The sequence below is a fragment of the Actinia tenebrosa genome, unplaced genomic scaffold (genome assembly GCF_029948245.1).
Source record: "Actinia tenebrosa isolate PJP-AT-01 unplaced genomic scaffold, QUT_ActTen_1.0 PGA_scaffold10__47_contigs__length_13832649, whole genome shotgun sequence".
Classification (NCBI taxonomy): domain Eukaryota; kingdom Metazoa; phylum Cnidaria; class Anthozoa; order Actiniaria; family Actiniidae; genus Actinia; species Actinia tenebrosa.
The window spans coordinates 12,654,486-12,669,587 of NW_028292570.1; the positions used below are offsets into that span (position 1 = coordinate 12,654,486).

At 39.6% G+C, this 15,102-nt stretch overlaps 2 protein-coding genes and 2 non-coding genes across 4 annotated transcripts; 2 read left to right on the top strand and 2 right to left on the bottom strand.

Annotated features, from left to right (window-relative positions):
- Positions 1-500: 500 nt before the first annotated feature.
- On the bottom strand, positions 501-582 carry Trnas-aga (transfer RNA serine (anticodon AGA)). The gene has a single exon. It is a non-coding gene; the product is annotated as a tRNA-Ser (tRNA).
- Positions 583-1,521: 939 nt separating this feature from the next.
- Trnas-aga (transfer RNA serine (anticodon AGA)) lies at positions 1,522-1,603 on the top strand. Its single transcript has one exon. It is a non-coding gene; the product is annotated as a tRNA-Ser (tRNA).
- Positions 1,604-2,130: 527 nt separating this feature from the next.
- Positions 2,131-11,159, top strand: LOC148913097 (peptidyl-prolyl cis-trans isomerase FKBP4-like). Its single transcript, XM_089027013.1, has 9 exons — positions 2,131-2,471; positions 4,079-4,333; positions 5,444-5,512; positions 6,142-6,323; positions 6,925-7,008; positions 7,718-7,897; positions 8,958-9,008; positions 9,382-9,532; positions 10,782-11,159. Exons 1-9 carry the CDS (start codon positions 2,219-2,221, stop codon positions 10,904-10,906), a joined length of 1,350 nt encoding a protein of 449 aa, XP_088883139.1. The 5' UTR covers positions 2,131-2,218; the 3' UTR covers positions 10,907-11,159.
- Positions 11,160-12,189: 1,030 nt separating this feature from the next.
- On the bottom strand, positions 12,190-13,264 carry LOC148913098 (heparan sulfate 2-O-sulfotransferase hst-2-like). The gene has a single exon (XM_089026917.1). It carries the CDS (start codon positions 13,246-13,248, stop codon positions 12,286-12,288), a length of 963 nt encoding a protein of 320 aa, XP_088883043.1. The 5' UTR covers positions 13,249-13,264; the 3' UTR covers positions 12,190-12,285.
- Positions 13,265-15,102: the final 1,838 nt, after the last annotated feature.

The window sequence follows — 15,102 nt, forward strand, 5'->3', positions numbered from 1 at the left end:
TGTTTGGGTGGTGTCGGCCTTGAGGGGGGGGGGGGGGGGGGGGGGGGGGGGGGGGAGGGAGGGGGGAGGGGGAAAGGAAATACCAACACTTCTCAAAACATGTAAAACATTATGTAGAAGAGGAATCTAAACAAGCCAATGCTTGGAATTTCCTTTGGTGAAAAATGTGCTTAAAGAACCAATAAGTAAGACATTTTTGAAAATATGTGTAGACGTGAGGGGAGGGGTGGTAGGACGTGCGCAAATGCGTGGATTCCAAACCGATCAAATAAAGCATGTATTGTAACCAAAATGTTCTCAATCATTTAACCTCCACCTGAAACTACAATTAGAACTTGATAAGACTTCTTTTGGTTTTGGACCAGAAAGTCTTTTTCCATACAACTGAGTCACACTTTAAAGTTCTAGTGTGTTCAACATGTCTGTGTCAAAGAGAAATAACTATTTTTTCATTTAAAAGCAAGAACAATCTTCAGAGTTAGGAGAAAAAGGTAGAAGATCGTTGCGAGCAGGATTCGAACCTGCGCGGGAAGATCCCATTGGATTTCTAGTCCAACGCCTTAACCGCTCGGCCATCGCAACTCAGTTCTCTGTGCTTTTCGTGAGCAAAAGTTCAACCAGCAAACCTTATTTATGGTAACCATAGATGAACTTTGCGTGTTATACAAATCTCAATATCACGTGATTTTACCGACGTCGATTCTGCCTGAACTTAATTTCTAAGCGGCTGAAAATCCTATTAGCGCACTTATTGGTTAGCGAGAATATAACTCAAACTTCACAGTTAACAGGTAAAATGAAAACTAGTGAAGACAGTAGAATACTAAAGACATAAAAGAGAAAGGTTTTGGCTGTAGATATGGCTTTGTATAAACTTCGTTGCTAAGCAACATATTCAGTATCAGAGAAAATCTTTTCCCAAAATGCTTTGGCTTAACTACAGAGACTAGACTTACAGCTGAAGTTGATTATTTCTTGGTATTCTTTTCCTTGCTAGAACTCTGTTCTTGATCGAGTATTCCTCTCAAATTATTCAATTGGGACATTTAATCACGTGATTTAGAAGTAACATTTCTAAATGAAATTAATATTAACCAGTATGTATTATATTGATAATCCGAGCCCATCCCACACGGCGCACTGCCACATCTATCTAGTACTACTTTTTCGTGGGATTGCCAGCTCACTAGATACACTGTGCTGACGAGGCCCAATACAGGCCGAAACAGCTGTCCACAGTTTCTAGTTGAGCTGGCTCATTTTTTACGCGACTTGAAGTTGTGAAAGGCTTGTATGGCACTCTTCTTCAGTCGTTTCATCTAAGGCTCGTAATTTACTTATTACGCATGTATTATATTGAGCTGATCCTCGCAGTATATGAAGCAACTTATGCAGCTGCAACTTGAAAGACTAAGAAAAAATCCCGAGTCTTGAACGGGATTTGAACCTTTGCCCTGGCAATTCCGTTGCCATGCTCAACCACTGAGCTACCAACTCTCATACATGAATTTAAAAAAAACAGTCGCGATGGCCGAGTGGTTAAGGCGTTAGACTAGAAATCTAATGTGGTCTCCCCGCGCATGTTCAAATCCTGCTCGCGACGATGTTTATTTTTCTACCAAGAGAGAATGAACTAGGATACCTACTGGAATACCTGCTGTTTTCCCGAAGTGTCCCTGTACCCCAAGTACAACTTCTTTTTCTTCTGATGTTGACCCTTGAAACTTACGTGGCATAATCCAACTACCTTTTAGAGTACTGAAAAGAATTTAAGAAAATGATTAGATGAAGAGAAATTGTGGAATAATTGAAAGACAGAAAGAAAGAAAAGAAAAGAAAGAAAGAAAGAAAGAAAGAAAGAAAAAAAGAAGAAAAGAAAAGAAAGAAGAGAAGAAGACGAAGGACAGCGACCGCACGTGAAGGACGTCCGGCAGTCCGGAAGGAGGGACGGATGCAACGAAGAGGGAAGAACCAAAGAACGCGCAATATAAAGAAATAAACTACATGAAGAGTAAGCGAAAAAGAATGAAGGAAAAGAAAGGAGAACTGAGAGAAAAGTAATAACGGCAACGTAAACTCGAAACTGGGATCCCTGTGCCTAAGAATGAAACTTCCTACTCAGGGGGGTAGGCATAGTGAGACTTTGTTTACCGCCATTTTGAAGTTTAGTTGTGAAAGGAAAAACATTTGTCTTTCTCTTAAACCTTTGCTTTCTGCAATGCCTTCAGTTGTAGACGAAAAAGATCCCAAACAAGAACCCACAGTCAATGAAGAAGAGCTATACGGAGTCGATTTAACAGAGGCTCAAGATGGCGGTGTGAGAAAAAAAATCTTGGTTGAAGGGAAACGTGGTCAGACTTCAGTTGGCGAAGGATGTACTGTTATGGTCAGCTATGTCGGCAGATTTCTTGATGGAGAGGTTTTCGATTCAAATCTTGCTGGAGAACCTTTCCAGTTTGTTTTAGGAGAAGGTAATTATTTGCTTAAATCTCGTTGCCTAATCGAATAGTGTCAATCATTCCCAAGAGATTGAGATTGAAGAGATTGAAGGAACAAGCATGGCAGCCATGTTGGATGACACAACAAAATTCAGGGTTTAATCGGTGATTTATCCATGCCCTGACTTAGATCAGTCCAGAGGTTTTTTCAGAGTTCAATCTGTGAGTTAGCTGTGCCCTGACTTAGATCAGTCCAGAGGTTGTTTCAGGATTCAATCTGTGAGTTAGCCATACCCTGACTTAGATTAGCCCAGAGGTTGTTTCAGGGTTCAATCTGTGAGTTAGCCATGCCGTGATTTAGATCGGCCCAGAGGTTGTTTCAGGGTTTGATCTGTGAGTTAGGCTCGCCCTGACTTAGATCAGCCCAGAGGTTGTTTCAGTGTTCAATCTGTGAGTTAGCCGTGCCCTGACTTAGATCAGCCCAGAGGTTGTTTCAGGGTTTAATCTGTGAGTTAGCCATGCCCTGACTTAGATCAGCCCAGAGGTTGTTTCAGGGTTTAATCTGTGAGTTAACCGTGCCCTGACTTAGATCAGCCCAGAGGTTGTTTCAGGGTTTAATCTGTGAGTTATCCATGCCCTGACTTAGATCAGCCCAGAGGTTGTTTCAGGGTTTAATCTGTGAGTTATCCATGCCCTGACTTAGATCAGCCCAGAGGTTGTTTCAGGGTTCAATCTGTGAGTTAGCCATGCCCTGACATAGATTAGCCCAGAGGTTTTTTCAGTGTTCAATCTGTGAGTTATCCATGCCCTGACTTAGATCAGCCCAGAGGTTGTTTCAGGGTTTAATCTGTGAGTTAGCCATGCCCTGACTTAGATCAGCCCAGAGGTTGTTTCAGGGTTCAATCTGTGAGTTAGCCATGCCCTGACATAGATTAGCCCAGAGGTTGTTTCAGGGTTCGATCTGTGAGTTAGCCATGCCATGACTTAGATCAGCCCAGAGGTTGTTTCAGGGTTTGATCTGTGAATTTGCCATGCCCTGACTTAGATCAGCCCAGAGGTTGTTTCAGGGTTCAATCTGTGAGTTAGCCATGCCCTGACTTAGATCAGCCCAGAGGTTGTTTCAGGGTTCAATCTGTGAGTTACCCATGCCCTGACTTAGATTAGCCCAGAGGTTGTTTCAGGGTTTGATCTGTGAATTAGCCATGCCCTGACATAGATCAACCCAGAGGTTGTTTCAGGGTTTGATCTGTGAATTTGCCATGCCCTGACTTAGATCAGCCCAGAGGTTGTTTCAGGGTTTGATCTGTGAATTAGCCATGCCCTGACTTAGATCAGCCCAGAGGTTGTTTAAGGGTAATCTGTGAGTTATCCATGCCCTGACTTAATTAGATTAACCCAGAAGTTGTTTCAAGGTGTAATCCATGATTTAGCCATGCCCTGACTTAGTTCAGCCCAGAGGTTGTTTCAGGGTTCTATCTCTGAGTTAGCCATGCCCTGACTTAGATCAGCCCAGAGGTTGTTTCAGGGTTCAATCTGTGAGTTAGCCATGCCCTGACTTAGATCAGCCCAGAGGCTAAAAAAATTGGAGGTTTTAAAATTTAGGAAATCAAGTTTTTCACCATTTTTGATTATCTTATTAGGTGTAGTAATCAAAGGATGGGATATTGGAGTAGCAACAATGAAAAAAGGAGAGAAAGCACAACTGACAATCAAGCCAGAGTACGGTTACGGCAAGAAGGGGGGAAGTAAAATACCCCCTGACAGTACGTTACAGTTTGAAATTGAACTGCTAGACTGGAAGGGCACTAACATAACAAAGGATGGCCAAGTAACTAAAATAGTCATGAAGAAAGGAGTTGGATACGACAGACCTAATATTGGTGCACAAATTGAAGGTATTGTCTCCTGTTCAGCAACAATTTCCTGTTGAAGGCATATCATAATAATTATTAGCATATACCAACTTGTGTACTTCCTAAGAATGCGCATGCTCATTGGTTAATTGGAGGTGAATATTGTGATATTCACCTCTGAATCTTGGAATATTGAGTCGGCAACAAAATGGCATCTGCCGGCAATCGTTTTGCTGTGAAAGTAAATGTCATTCCTATCAATACTAAAAAGGCAACAAAGTATGGCCTAAAAGTTTTGCTAAAAGTTTTGTGTGAATTGGTCACGCAAACTAAAAGTTTCTGTTTGTTTGTTTTATTGAATTATTGTAATACTTATTTCAATAAAGTTAGTCACCAAAAACCTAGAAAGCTGTGATCGCTGAGAATCATGTTTTATATCCAACAAGTAAAGCTTTTGACACAAACTGCAGCAGTTGAGGATGCTCAGAGGAGGATAACTTGTAACTGGTAGAAGATCTCAAGTCCATAAACAGTTATCAAGCGGTTAAAACATGTAAAATGTATCTACCCATAATCCTTGCCGGTCTCAGCTTTGTAGCTTTTCAGGCGACTAACTTTATTGAAATAAGTATATATAAAAATAAGTTACCCTGTACACAAGTTGGTATATGCTAAAACAATTATTCACCTCAGGCTCAGTGAATATGGAGAAGACTCAATGACTTCACCTTCGGCGAATAATGCTAACTATTCACTGTAATGTAATGTAAGGTTATGATTGTGGTTTATATTGCACCCTTTCTGTGTACATATTCAAAGACGCTTACAACGAGGTGGTTAATATGAGGCGTAGGTACTAAGGGTGGTCTGTCAGGGCTGCTTTATGTCCTCAGTGGTTCTTTTACATTCCTCCAATTTTGGTTAGTAATGATGAGTGTGGAGAGATGGGACCACAATTTACAGTCAAACCACGTCAGCAAGGTTTTTATTTCTTTTTTGTTTTTTTTGGATAGGAATGACGCAAATGAAAGTGCATGCATGTGCTGTGTGCTCTCATAAAGCACACGCTCCTAACCAATCAGAATGCGAGATTTATAACAGTTATTTTATAAAGCAAAGCATATGTTGTATAATAATTTTTCTTTCTTTTAGCTCATATAACTGGTACCTGTGAAGAGAAAGTGTTTGACGACAGAGATATAACGTTTACATTTGGTGAAGGTTAGTAATGGAAAACTGATGTGTTAATAACCATCATCATCATCATCACCATAATTATCATCATCTACATCAACACCATCATCATCATCATACATCATCATACATCATCACCATCGTCATCACCATCGTCATCACCATCGTCATCACCATCACTATCATCATCATCACCATCATCATCATCACCATCGTCATCATCATCATCATCACCACCATCCTCATCATCACCATAATTATAACGTCCAAACGGGGCCCAACACGTTAAAACAAATGGGAAACTAATTTGTAAATATTAAGTAAAAGGAAATCTAATTAAAAGCTAGTCTAAAAAGGTGGGTCTTTAACAACGTCTTGTTATGTATCTCTTGTGGTAAATTGTTCCTTAACTTCGGAGCAGCCGCAGAAAAAGCACGGTCTCCTAGTGTCTTTTTGGTCAAAAAGCTTGGCGGCTGCAGAAGCAAACCTTTAGAAGATCTAAGATTATAAGAATTGTTATCCTTAATGCTAACCAGTTCACATATATATCTTGGGAACAGAGACATGAGTGCATATTTTACACTGTATTCCTTATTAATTAATTAATTTTTTTAAATCAAGGTTTATTAACAAATTCAAATGTTTTTGATTTAAAGGTTCAGAGATTGGCCTCGTTGAAGGTGCCGAAGAAGGGATTGGCAAAATGATGAATAAAGAGACTGCAAAAGTGTTTATCAAGCCTGGAAAGTACGGATACAGACCAGAAGGAAACTCCGAACTTGGAGTCCCTCCTAATGCCGCTCTTACTTATGTTATTGAAATAAAGAACTTTGAAAAGGTAAACATTTAATACTTATTGACTGGGACCGAGGGTAATAGTGTGTTTTGTGGTCCCGAGACGGCGCTTTTTAAGAGGCGAAGCTGATGATGCAATCATTTAGAGGTTAACCAATGGTTACTTTTTCTTTTCTATAAAATACCTTGTGTTCCTTGTATCGAATCATAGACAGCTCTAAAACATTCTATAAGCCCTGCATTGCTTGTCATTGTTATTATCAGCACCATAATATTATCATCAATCACCATAATCATTAGTCAACATCATTATCAGTCACCATCATCAACACCATCACCATCATCAACATTATCAGCATTACCATCATCATCATCGCCGTCATCACCATCATCACCATCATCAACACCATCACCGTCATCATCATCACAGTCATCAACACCATCACCATCATCACTATTATCAACATTACCATCATCATCATCATCGTCATCATCATCACCGTCATCAACACCGTCACCACCATCACCATGATCATCATCATCATCATTGTCATCACCATCATCAACACCACCATCATCATCATTATCGTCATCATCAAACTCAATCAGGAAGAGTAAAAACTGATTATATCATGTTTTCCTAGTTTTCAGAAGCATGGGAACTTTCAAACGAGGAAAAGATCGCTACAGCACTGAGAATGAAGGAAAAAGGAACAAAATTCTTCAAGGTACAGACATTATTTTATATGATTGTGCATGAAGAGAACACTTTCTTAGAAAGATTAGATTCAGTGGATAAATGTATTCGATAACAGCATCAACTTATTCATTTACCTTCTTGCTTGCCGGTTTTTTTTGTTTGTTTATCTATCTATTCATTTAGAGGCTTGCATCACGCTTGGCTTACAAAGGAGAACAACAACAACGAAATAAATGCAAAGCAAAATGAGGGGGTTGAAGAACGGAACTTATCCACTGGATAAGGATTTATCTATCGGAGAGCGCTAGCCACCCTTTGTACCACCGCCCGGGGGGGGGGGGGGGGTACTCCGCCAGAATTTGGGTAGGGGTGTTCCGCTGGGATTCTGAAAGGGGTACCCTGTTTATGACAAAAAAAAACAAATTTGTAGACCCTGTTCATGACAAAAGATATAATTAATTGCACTGAGTTCCTGTTTCAATGATCATGTCATCTCGCATATTGTTTTTTTACGACCATTTTTTATAACCAGTTTTGGTCAATATGAAAGTAGAAACCCTGTATATGACAGGAAACTCAGGAAGAACTTCAAACTTGAGTGAAATTGCATACCCTGTTTATGACAAGAAGCTCGAAAAACCGTACCCTGTTCAGCGGATCATCCCCGTATAGTCCATATATGGGAGAGCCCCCCCCCGGGACCAACGGGCTCTGAAAAGTAATCATTTGTGTTTTAGGAAGGTAAAACCAAAATAGCCTGTCGTCAATATGGTGTTGTTATAAAGATGTTGGATGGTTATTTTGATACCGAAGAACTCAAAACAACCAACCCGATTAAAGTAGCAGGGCATCTAAACATTGCCGCTTGTCACCTTAAGCTGGGTAAAAACCAGAAGTGTATCAAAGAATGTGAAAAGGTGAGGAAGAATACAGGGTTCATGCTGCTCCTTAAACTCATTCAGGCAAGATTGAAGAAGACTAGTGGTTCTAGTGGAAACTAGCTTCTGTTTCTAAATTTCTGTGATTGACTCATTATCTTTATACCTATTATATCAATCTGTATCAAATTGAGCTGGTCCTGGCAGTATATGAAGTAACTTATGCAGTTGCAAATAGCGCAGCACACTGATTCTAAAAATAGCTTAAAGATTCGGACAAACATTGCATTCTGTTTAACCGCTACGAGGATTATACGAACTGATTTTATTATTTTTACTTAAAGTTACAGTAATAACCCATGTAAATTAAGATCAACCGCGATCGGCTGTGAAAATTATCTGCTGAAACTAAACTTGTAAGTTTGTTTGTCCGAATTTCGCCTTTGTCTTCGTTTTTATGACGTCACGACTGTGCTGCGCTATTGAAAGATTCAGAAAAAATTTGAATCTTTCAATTTACAGCTGCATAAGTTGCTTCATATGCTGCGAGGATCAGCTCAATAATTTGATATATAAATTACAACTGCAGTACAAATACTATATTTAATCATATATATTCTCATACACATATATTCTCATACATATATTCTCATACACATATATTCTCATACACATATATTCTCATACACATATATTCTCATACACATATATTCTCATACACATATATTCTCATGCACATATATTCTCATACACATATATTCTCATACACATGTATTCTCATACACATATACCCTCATACACATATATTCTCATACACATATATTCTCATACACATATATTCTCATACACATATATTCTCATACACATATATTCTCATACACATATATTCTCACACACATATATTCTCATACACATATATCCTCATACACATATATTCTCATACACATATATTCTCATACACTTATATTCTCATACACATATATTCTCATACACATATATTCTCATTCACATATATTCTCATACACACATATCAATCTGGATGAATAACTTATAAAACTTAATTTCCATTGAACTCAAGTTGCAAGTTCCTTTGTTTCAGGCTCTTGAGATTGACAACAAAAGTATAAAAGCTTTATTCAGGAGAGGAAAGGTAATAGGGGATATGGGAAAAGAAAAGAAAAAATGAATGAATAAAATGATAATTTAAAATGGATGATTGCTGGAGGGAGAAACAGATGGATGGATGGATGGATGGATGGATGGACGGAGAGTTGGATGGAGGGATGGATAGAGGGATGGAGTAAGGAATGGATGCATGGAGTAATTAAGGGATGGATAGATTACGGCTGGAGGGAGAAACAGATGGATGGATGGATGGGTGAATGGGATGGATGGATGGATGGATGGATGAATGGGATGGATGGATGGATGAATGAAATGGATGGATGGATAGAGGGACAGACAACAAACAGAAGATGGATGGATAGATTTAATGAAACCGTTTATCATCATTACCTTTTTAGGCTCGACTGATGTTAAAGGATTATGACGCAGCCAAGGCAGATTTCCTTCATGTCATAGAACTTGACCCAAGAAATCGAGAAGCACGGCAACAGCTTAACATTGTTGACCAGAAGCTAAAGATTTATCGCCAGGAGGAAAAGAAAATGTTTGGTGAGAACCACTTTTTGTTTTGCTACATTTTGCCCTGCTAAATATCCCCATTATGATTAGCAAAAACACATATTCATATTTTGAAGAGAAAGAATTTTTCAAGGCATGGCTAATTCACAGATCAAACCCTGAAACAACCTCTGGGCTGATCTAAGTCAGGGCATGGCTAACTCACAGATTGAACCCTGAAACAACCTCTGGGCTGATCTACGTCAGGGCATGGCTAACTCACAGATTGAACCCTGAAACAACCTCTGGGCTGATCTAAGTCAGGGCATGGCTAACTCACAGATTGAACCCTGAAACAACCTCTGGGTCGATCTAAGTCAGGGCACGGCTAACTCACAGATCGATACACAACTCAGATCAAACCATGAAAAAACTTCTGATCTGATCTAAGTCAGGGCATGGCCAACTCACAGATCGAACCCTGAAACAACCCCTGGGTTGATCTAAGTCAGGGCATGGCTAACTCACAGATTGAACCCTGAAACAACCTCTGGGCTGATCTAAGTCAGGACATGGCTAACTCACAGATTGAACCCTGAAACAAGCTCTGGGCTGAACTAAGCAAGGGCATGGCTAACTCACAGATCAAACCCTGAAACAACCTCTGGGCTGATCTAAGTCAGGGCATGGCTAACTCACAGATTGAACCCTGAAACAACCTCTGGGCTGATCTAAGTCAGGGCATGGCTAACTCACAGATCAAACCCTGAAACAACCTCTGGGCTGATCTAAGTCAGGGCATGGCTAACTCACAGATTGAACCCTGAAACAAGCTCTGGGCTGATCTAAGCAAGGGCATGGCTAACTCACAGATCAAACCCTGAAACAACCTCTGGGGTGATCTAAGTCAGGGCATGGCTAACTCACAGATTGAACCCTGAAACAACCTCTGGGCTGATCTAAGTCAGGGCATGGCTAACTCACAGATCAAACCCTGAAACAATCTCTGGGCTGATCTAAGTACCTCTGGGCTGATCTAAGTCAGGGCATGGCTAGCTCACAGATTGAACCCTGAAACAACCTCTGGGCTGATCTAAGTCAGGGCATGGCTACCTCACAGACTGAACCCTTTTGGGGAGAGAAAAACCCTTGAATCAAGGGAGAGACCTAACAAACTCTACTCACATTTGAAGCCAAGTCTGAGAAATGAACCTTAAACCCCAGAGGGGAGAGGCAAGATGCTACACCAACCTCGTTTTCTCAATGACAGTCATTTTGATAAGTTTCTTTTATTTCACAGCAAATATGTTTGAGAAACTGGGAGAGAAGAGCGAAGGAAAAAATAACACTCAAAATAAAGATGTGTTCAAAGAGGCTGTTGAAGAAGCTGGTTCAGAAGAAATGGAAGTACCCAGTGAAAGTTGAACCGAAAACTTTATGATGGAATATAAAACGAATGGTTGATCTACCTGATAAGTAATAGTGGTCATGCATAAGGGACCATTCATTTTTACAGGTATGGGTGGAGGCTGATGAGATTTTGTGATTATAATAAAATGTCTGACCCCCCTCCCAAACCTGAATTGTTAAACAGGATACATTTTAAAATAAATTTTTCATCAAGCTAATTTTTTGGGGTGGCCCCCTTAAATGCCATATTTTTTACTTCACGCCCCCCCCCCCCCCCCCCCCAAGTTCAGCCAGCCCACCCATGTCCATAAAAAAGGAACAGTCTCTAACAGCTCATAGTCTCCCTTGCAGCCGTTATAGTCTTGTTCCATTCCCTTACAGTCCAATTCCCTAGGGGAATGGAAAGAGATTAAGATGGCTGAGAGGGAGACTAAACAGCCCACAATAAGGAAAGAAAGTGCCAATAGTATGTGTTTTGTCTTTGATGTATGAGATTATTCGTCTAATATTAAAATTTCAGTATGACTGGTAATAGTGTACAAGTGCACATATCTACAGAAATTGAACAAGTACAGAGATTTTATAAATCAATGAAAGAGGCGAGGTTTATCTGCCGTTAATCAGTTTATAATCGTTACTTTATGAATTTGCGGCATACTTTGCTGTTGTTCCCAATTCTGTTTTTGTATAATAACTATGGAATCCCTTACAGATGAATAATTGTTCAAAGACTTAACTTCACTCTTGTTAGTAAGATGTTTTTGTGAAAGAACACACAGTTTGTCAAAAAATGCTTGGTGTAAGTGCATTTTACTTGCTAATGTTTCTAGATATCTTGTTTACCTTATAATAAAGACTTGCTTCTAGAAATGAAATAGCATATTACTCTTCTCCCTCTCTCCCTCCCTCAGTCCCTTCCTTCCTTCCTTCCTCCTTGCCTTCCTTCCTCCCTTCCTTGCTTCCTTGCTTCCTTCCCTCCTCCCTTCCTTCCTCCCTTCCTTCCTCCCTTCTTCCCTCCCTTCCTCCTTGCCTTCCTTCCTTCCTTTCTCCCTTCATTCCTCCCTCCCTTCCCTCCTTTGTTCCTTCCTTCCTCCCTCCCTTTCTTCTCTTCCTTCCTCTTTCCTTTCCTTCTATCTCTCCTCTTTACTTCCATCCTATTTTCCCTTCCCTCCTTCCTCTTTACCCCTTTCTATCTTGCCTCTTACTTTATTTCTTCCATACTTACATCCTTTTTTCCTTCCTTTCTTTCCATTCATCCTTCCATTTTTCCTTTCTTTCTTCCATTAATTTCTCCCTTTTCTTCTTCTCTTTCTCCCATCTAAGAGGCGGCCTAACTCTCTAATAAATATAATATATAATTTTGCTATTCCCTATTTTTAACCTAACCACCTACTTCATGCAATTATCTTACAAGCTTTGGCTTGACTCCAGAATCTCTCTTTGATAAACTCATACAATTTCAAGTCAGCCGAGTTCAACCTTTTTATAAGTTGTATGGTTGCCATAGAAACCTCGCGCATGTCATATAGATGATTAACCTTCTCTTTATAGACCCACGACGTAGCATGGGATGGTATGAATGATGGGAACCTCTTTTGTAGAATCTTTAGGTATATTTCAAGATGTTCAAGTAAACCTACTGCAGCATAATAACGACGAATGTTTTTTTTCGCTTTACGCAGAGCTCTCTTGTCTCCGTTCTTACAATACGAATGCTTACCACAGAAAAACCTTGTCATGACGTTACTCTCGCATCCTTTGTGTTGCAGCCGTAAGCATTCGTCTAAAGACTCGTCGAAGTTCCCGCTCTTTTCCAGCTCCTTAAGTCGGTGTTTCGGCCTTTCCTTGTTTCTATGGATATAAAAATAATGTGAAATAACCCGTTTGACAGGTTCTCGAACCTGATTAATATATGTATGCGTAGAAGTCAGCTTTAATGTATTCCGGAAGTAAAAATGGGCCATGAAAACAAACTGTGTCAAATTCGGAATCAATAAATGACTTGCAGTATGGTTTGCAATGATTCCTGGGTAAGGATGGGAAATCCCTTTGTCGTAATAATCCTCTGTTGTTGAGAAATCCACAGAGAACTTCATAGCACTAGAGAAGCTCTGAAACCAGCAGAAAGTACTCGTACTGCCAGTCTTAAATATTCTATTATATAAAAGAATTTTGGCGTTCAGCGGCAGACAGTCTGGGTTGTCATTGAATGTTAATATTCTGCTTATTGGCTCTCTAGTAGCGATGTCATACAAGCTCATTATCTTCATCTTTAAATAGAGTTTATTACATATGAAAAGAAATGTAAAAGACCAGGTGATGATAAAGCTTATCAGATAGCGCATTGGTACTACCATCTTGAGTCTTGGGAGACTGCTCCTAAATAGAAAGTATCCACTTTTGTCATAAAAATTGTTGTTGGCAAAGGAGATGGTCTGTCTTGTATTTGTCTTTGCAAGGAGGGACCCAGAAAAAATTTTAGGGGGGCGGGGGTTAATTGAGTTTAAGGGGGGGCTAATTGAGTTTCTTCCGTCAACACAACAGAAAACAATATAAAAAAGCATCGTTTTATTCTGCTGAAGGGGGGGGCTTCAGCCCCCCTTTGCCCCCCTGGACCTGCCCTTGCTTTGTGAAATAAATGTTCTGGTTGACTGATAACTAGCATCTACTATGAGTCACTAAATATCTACTATTTGTCAGTGAACTGTTTTTATTTCATGGTTTTACCCCGGGAGGGAGGGGGGGTACTCCCATATATGGACTATACGGGGATGATCCGCTGAACAGGGTATGGTTTTTCGAGCTTCTTGTCATAAACAGGGTATGCAATATCACTCAAGTTCCAAGTTCTTCCTGAGTTTCCTGTCATATTCAGGGATTTTACTTTCATATTGACTGAAACTGGTCCAAAAATGATCCACGAGATGACATGATAATTGAAACAGGAACTCAGTGCAATAAATTATTATATCAGGGTCCACAAATTTGAGTTTTTTTATCATAAACAGGGTACCCCTTTCAGAATCCCAGCGGAACACCCCTACCCAAATTCTGGCAGGAGCACCCCCCCGGGGGTCTTACTGTGAGTGCTTTAGGTCATTCAAAGTATGGGCCGTCATTCAACTAAACATAAGTAATCAAAGTATGAGAGAATAACAATGGGAAACACAAAATCATTCTAGGTATTTAGTTGGACCACTTTTTAGGGAAAGGGAGTTTTGAATTCCCCTATTTTCCCTCCATAGCAGTGGAAAGAGGGTCGAGATCTATCACCTAATGTATTTTGCTTGTTGCAAGACCCCTTGCAGCACTTCGCAATGTAGCTCAATTTGAAGAAAAAAGGTTTCCAATATTCTCAGGAGATTGAAATTCTTTTGTTTTGTCCTCCAAAGGATCTATTACTTTGAGCCCTAGTTAAAATTTAAAGGCCTGAGATTTTTGTTGTGTAAAATAAGTTTTTTTTTCCAATCAATTTTAAACTAGGGCTCAAAGTAATAGATCCCTTAATTTTGGAGCACTTAATGTACGTCTCGTATATGTAGCACCAACACTTTTTTATACATGTAGATTTAGATCCAACTAAAGTCAAACTATGCAGTCCATATTGCAAGAAAAGATCATATTAAAGTGAAATATTGAAATACTATTTAAACTGGCGAGAGAATTTGAAAATAAGCTTAAAAGTCAAATATTTTGGCGAGATTTTGTGTGATTTTATGTACAGATTTCATATCCACATGCAAGACGTCTGCACGCAGGCTAACATGATTTTGAGTTAAAATGAGGCCATGTAACGACCATAAGCTAAGCTTAATAATCATTTATATGGCTTTCTACTCTGTGCTATACAAATAAAATTCATATATTTAACTAAACATATAAATAGTATCAAAGTATGGTTTATACTTACATAAAAAGGACGATCGATCAGAATTTCTCTATACCACAGGAAACCCAACATGCCACGTTCGAAATGAATCAAGTGACTTTTGCGAGATGGGTGGTGGGGGGGGGGGGGGGGGGGGGGGCAATTAAAGGAAATAAACAAAGAATCTGATTATATCTCAAAAAAAAAAAAAAAAAAAAAAAAAAAAAAAGGCCCTTTGCAGCTCAGTAATCACGTGCTGATTAATTCACTGAGAGCAAATGAATGAACATCTTGATTCCCATGGGTGAAATTTACTGAAGAGCAAACACACTTTCTACAACCT

What these genes read in the sequence shown, in the direction of transcription:
- LOC148913098 (XM_089026917.1), bottom strand. Translation starts at nt 13,248, where the DNA reads ATGGTAGTACCAATGCGCTATCTGATAAGCTTTATCATCACCTGGTCT.
- LOC148913097 (XM_089027013.1), top strand. Translation starts at nt 2,219, where the DNA reads ATGCCTTCAGTTGTAGACGAAAAAGATCCCAAACAAGAACCCACAGTC. An exon ending in CCAGTTTGTTTTAGGAGAAG is followed by an intron (nt 2,472 to 4,078) that starts GTAATTATTTGC and finishes TTATCTTATTAG; the next exon opens with GTGTAGTAATCAAAGGATGG. An exon ending in GTATCAAAGAATGTGAAAAG is followed by an intron (nt 7,898 to 8,957) that starts GTGAGGAAGAAT and finishes CCTTTGTTTCAG; the next exon opens with GCTCTTGAGATTGACAACAA.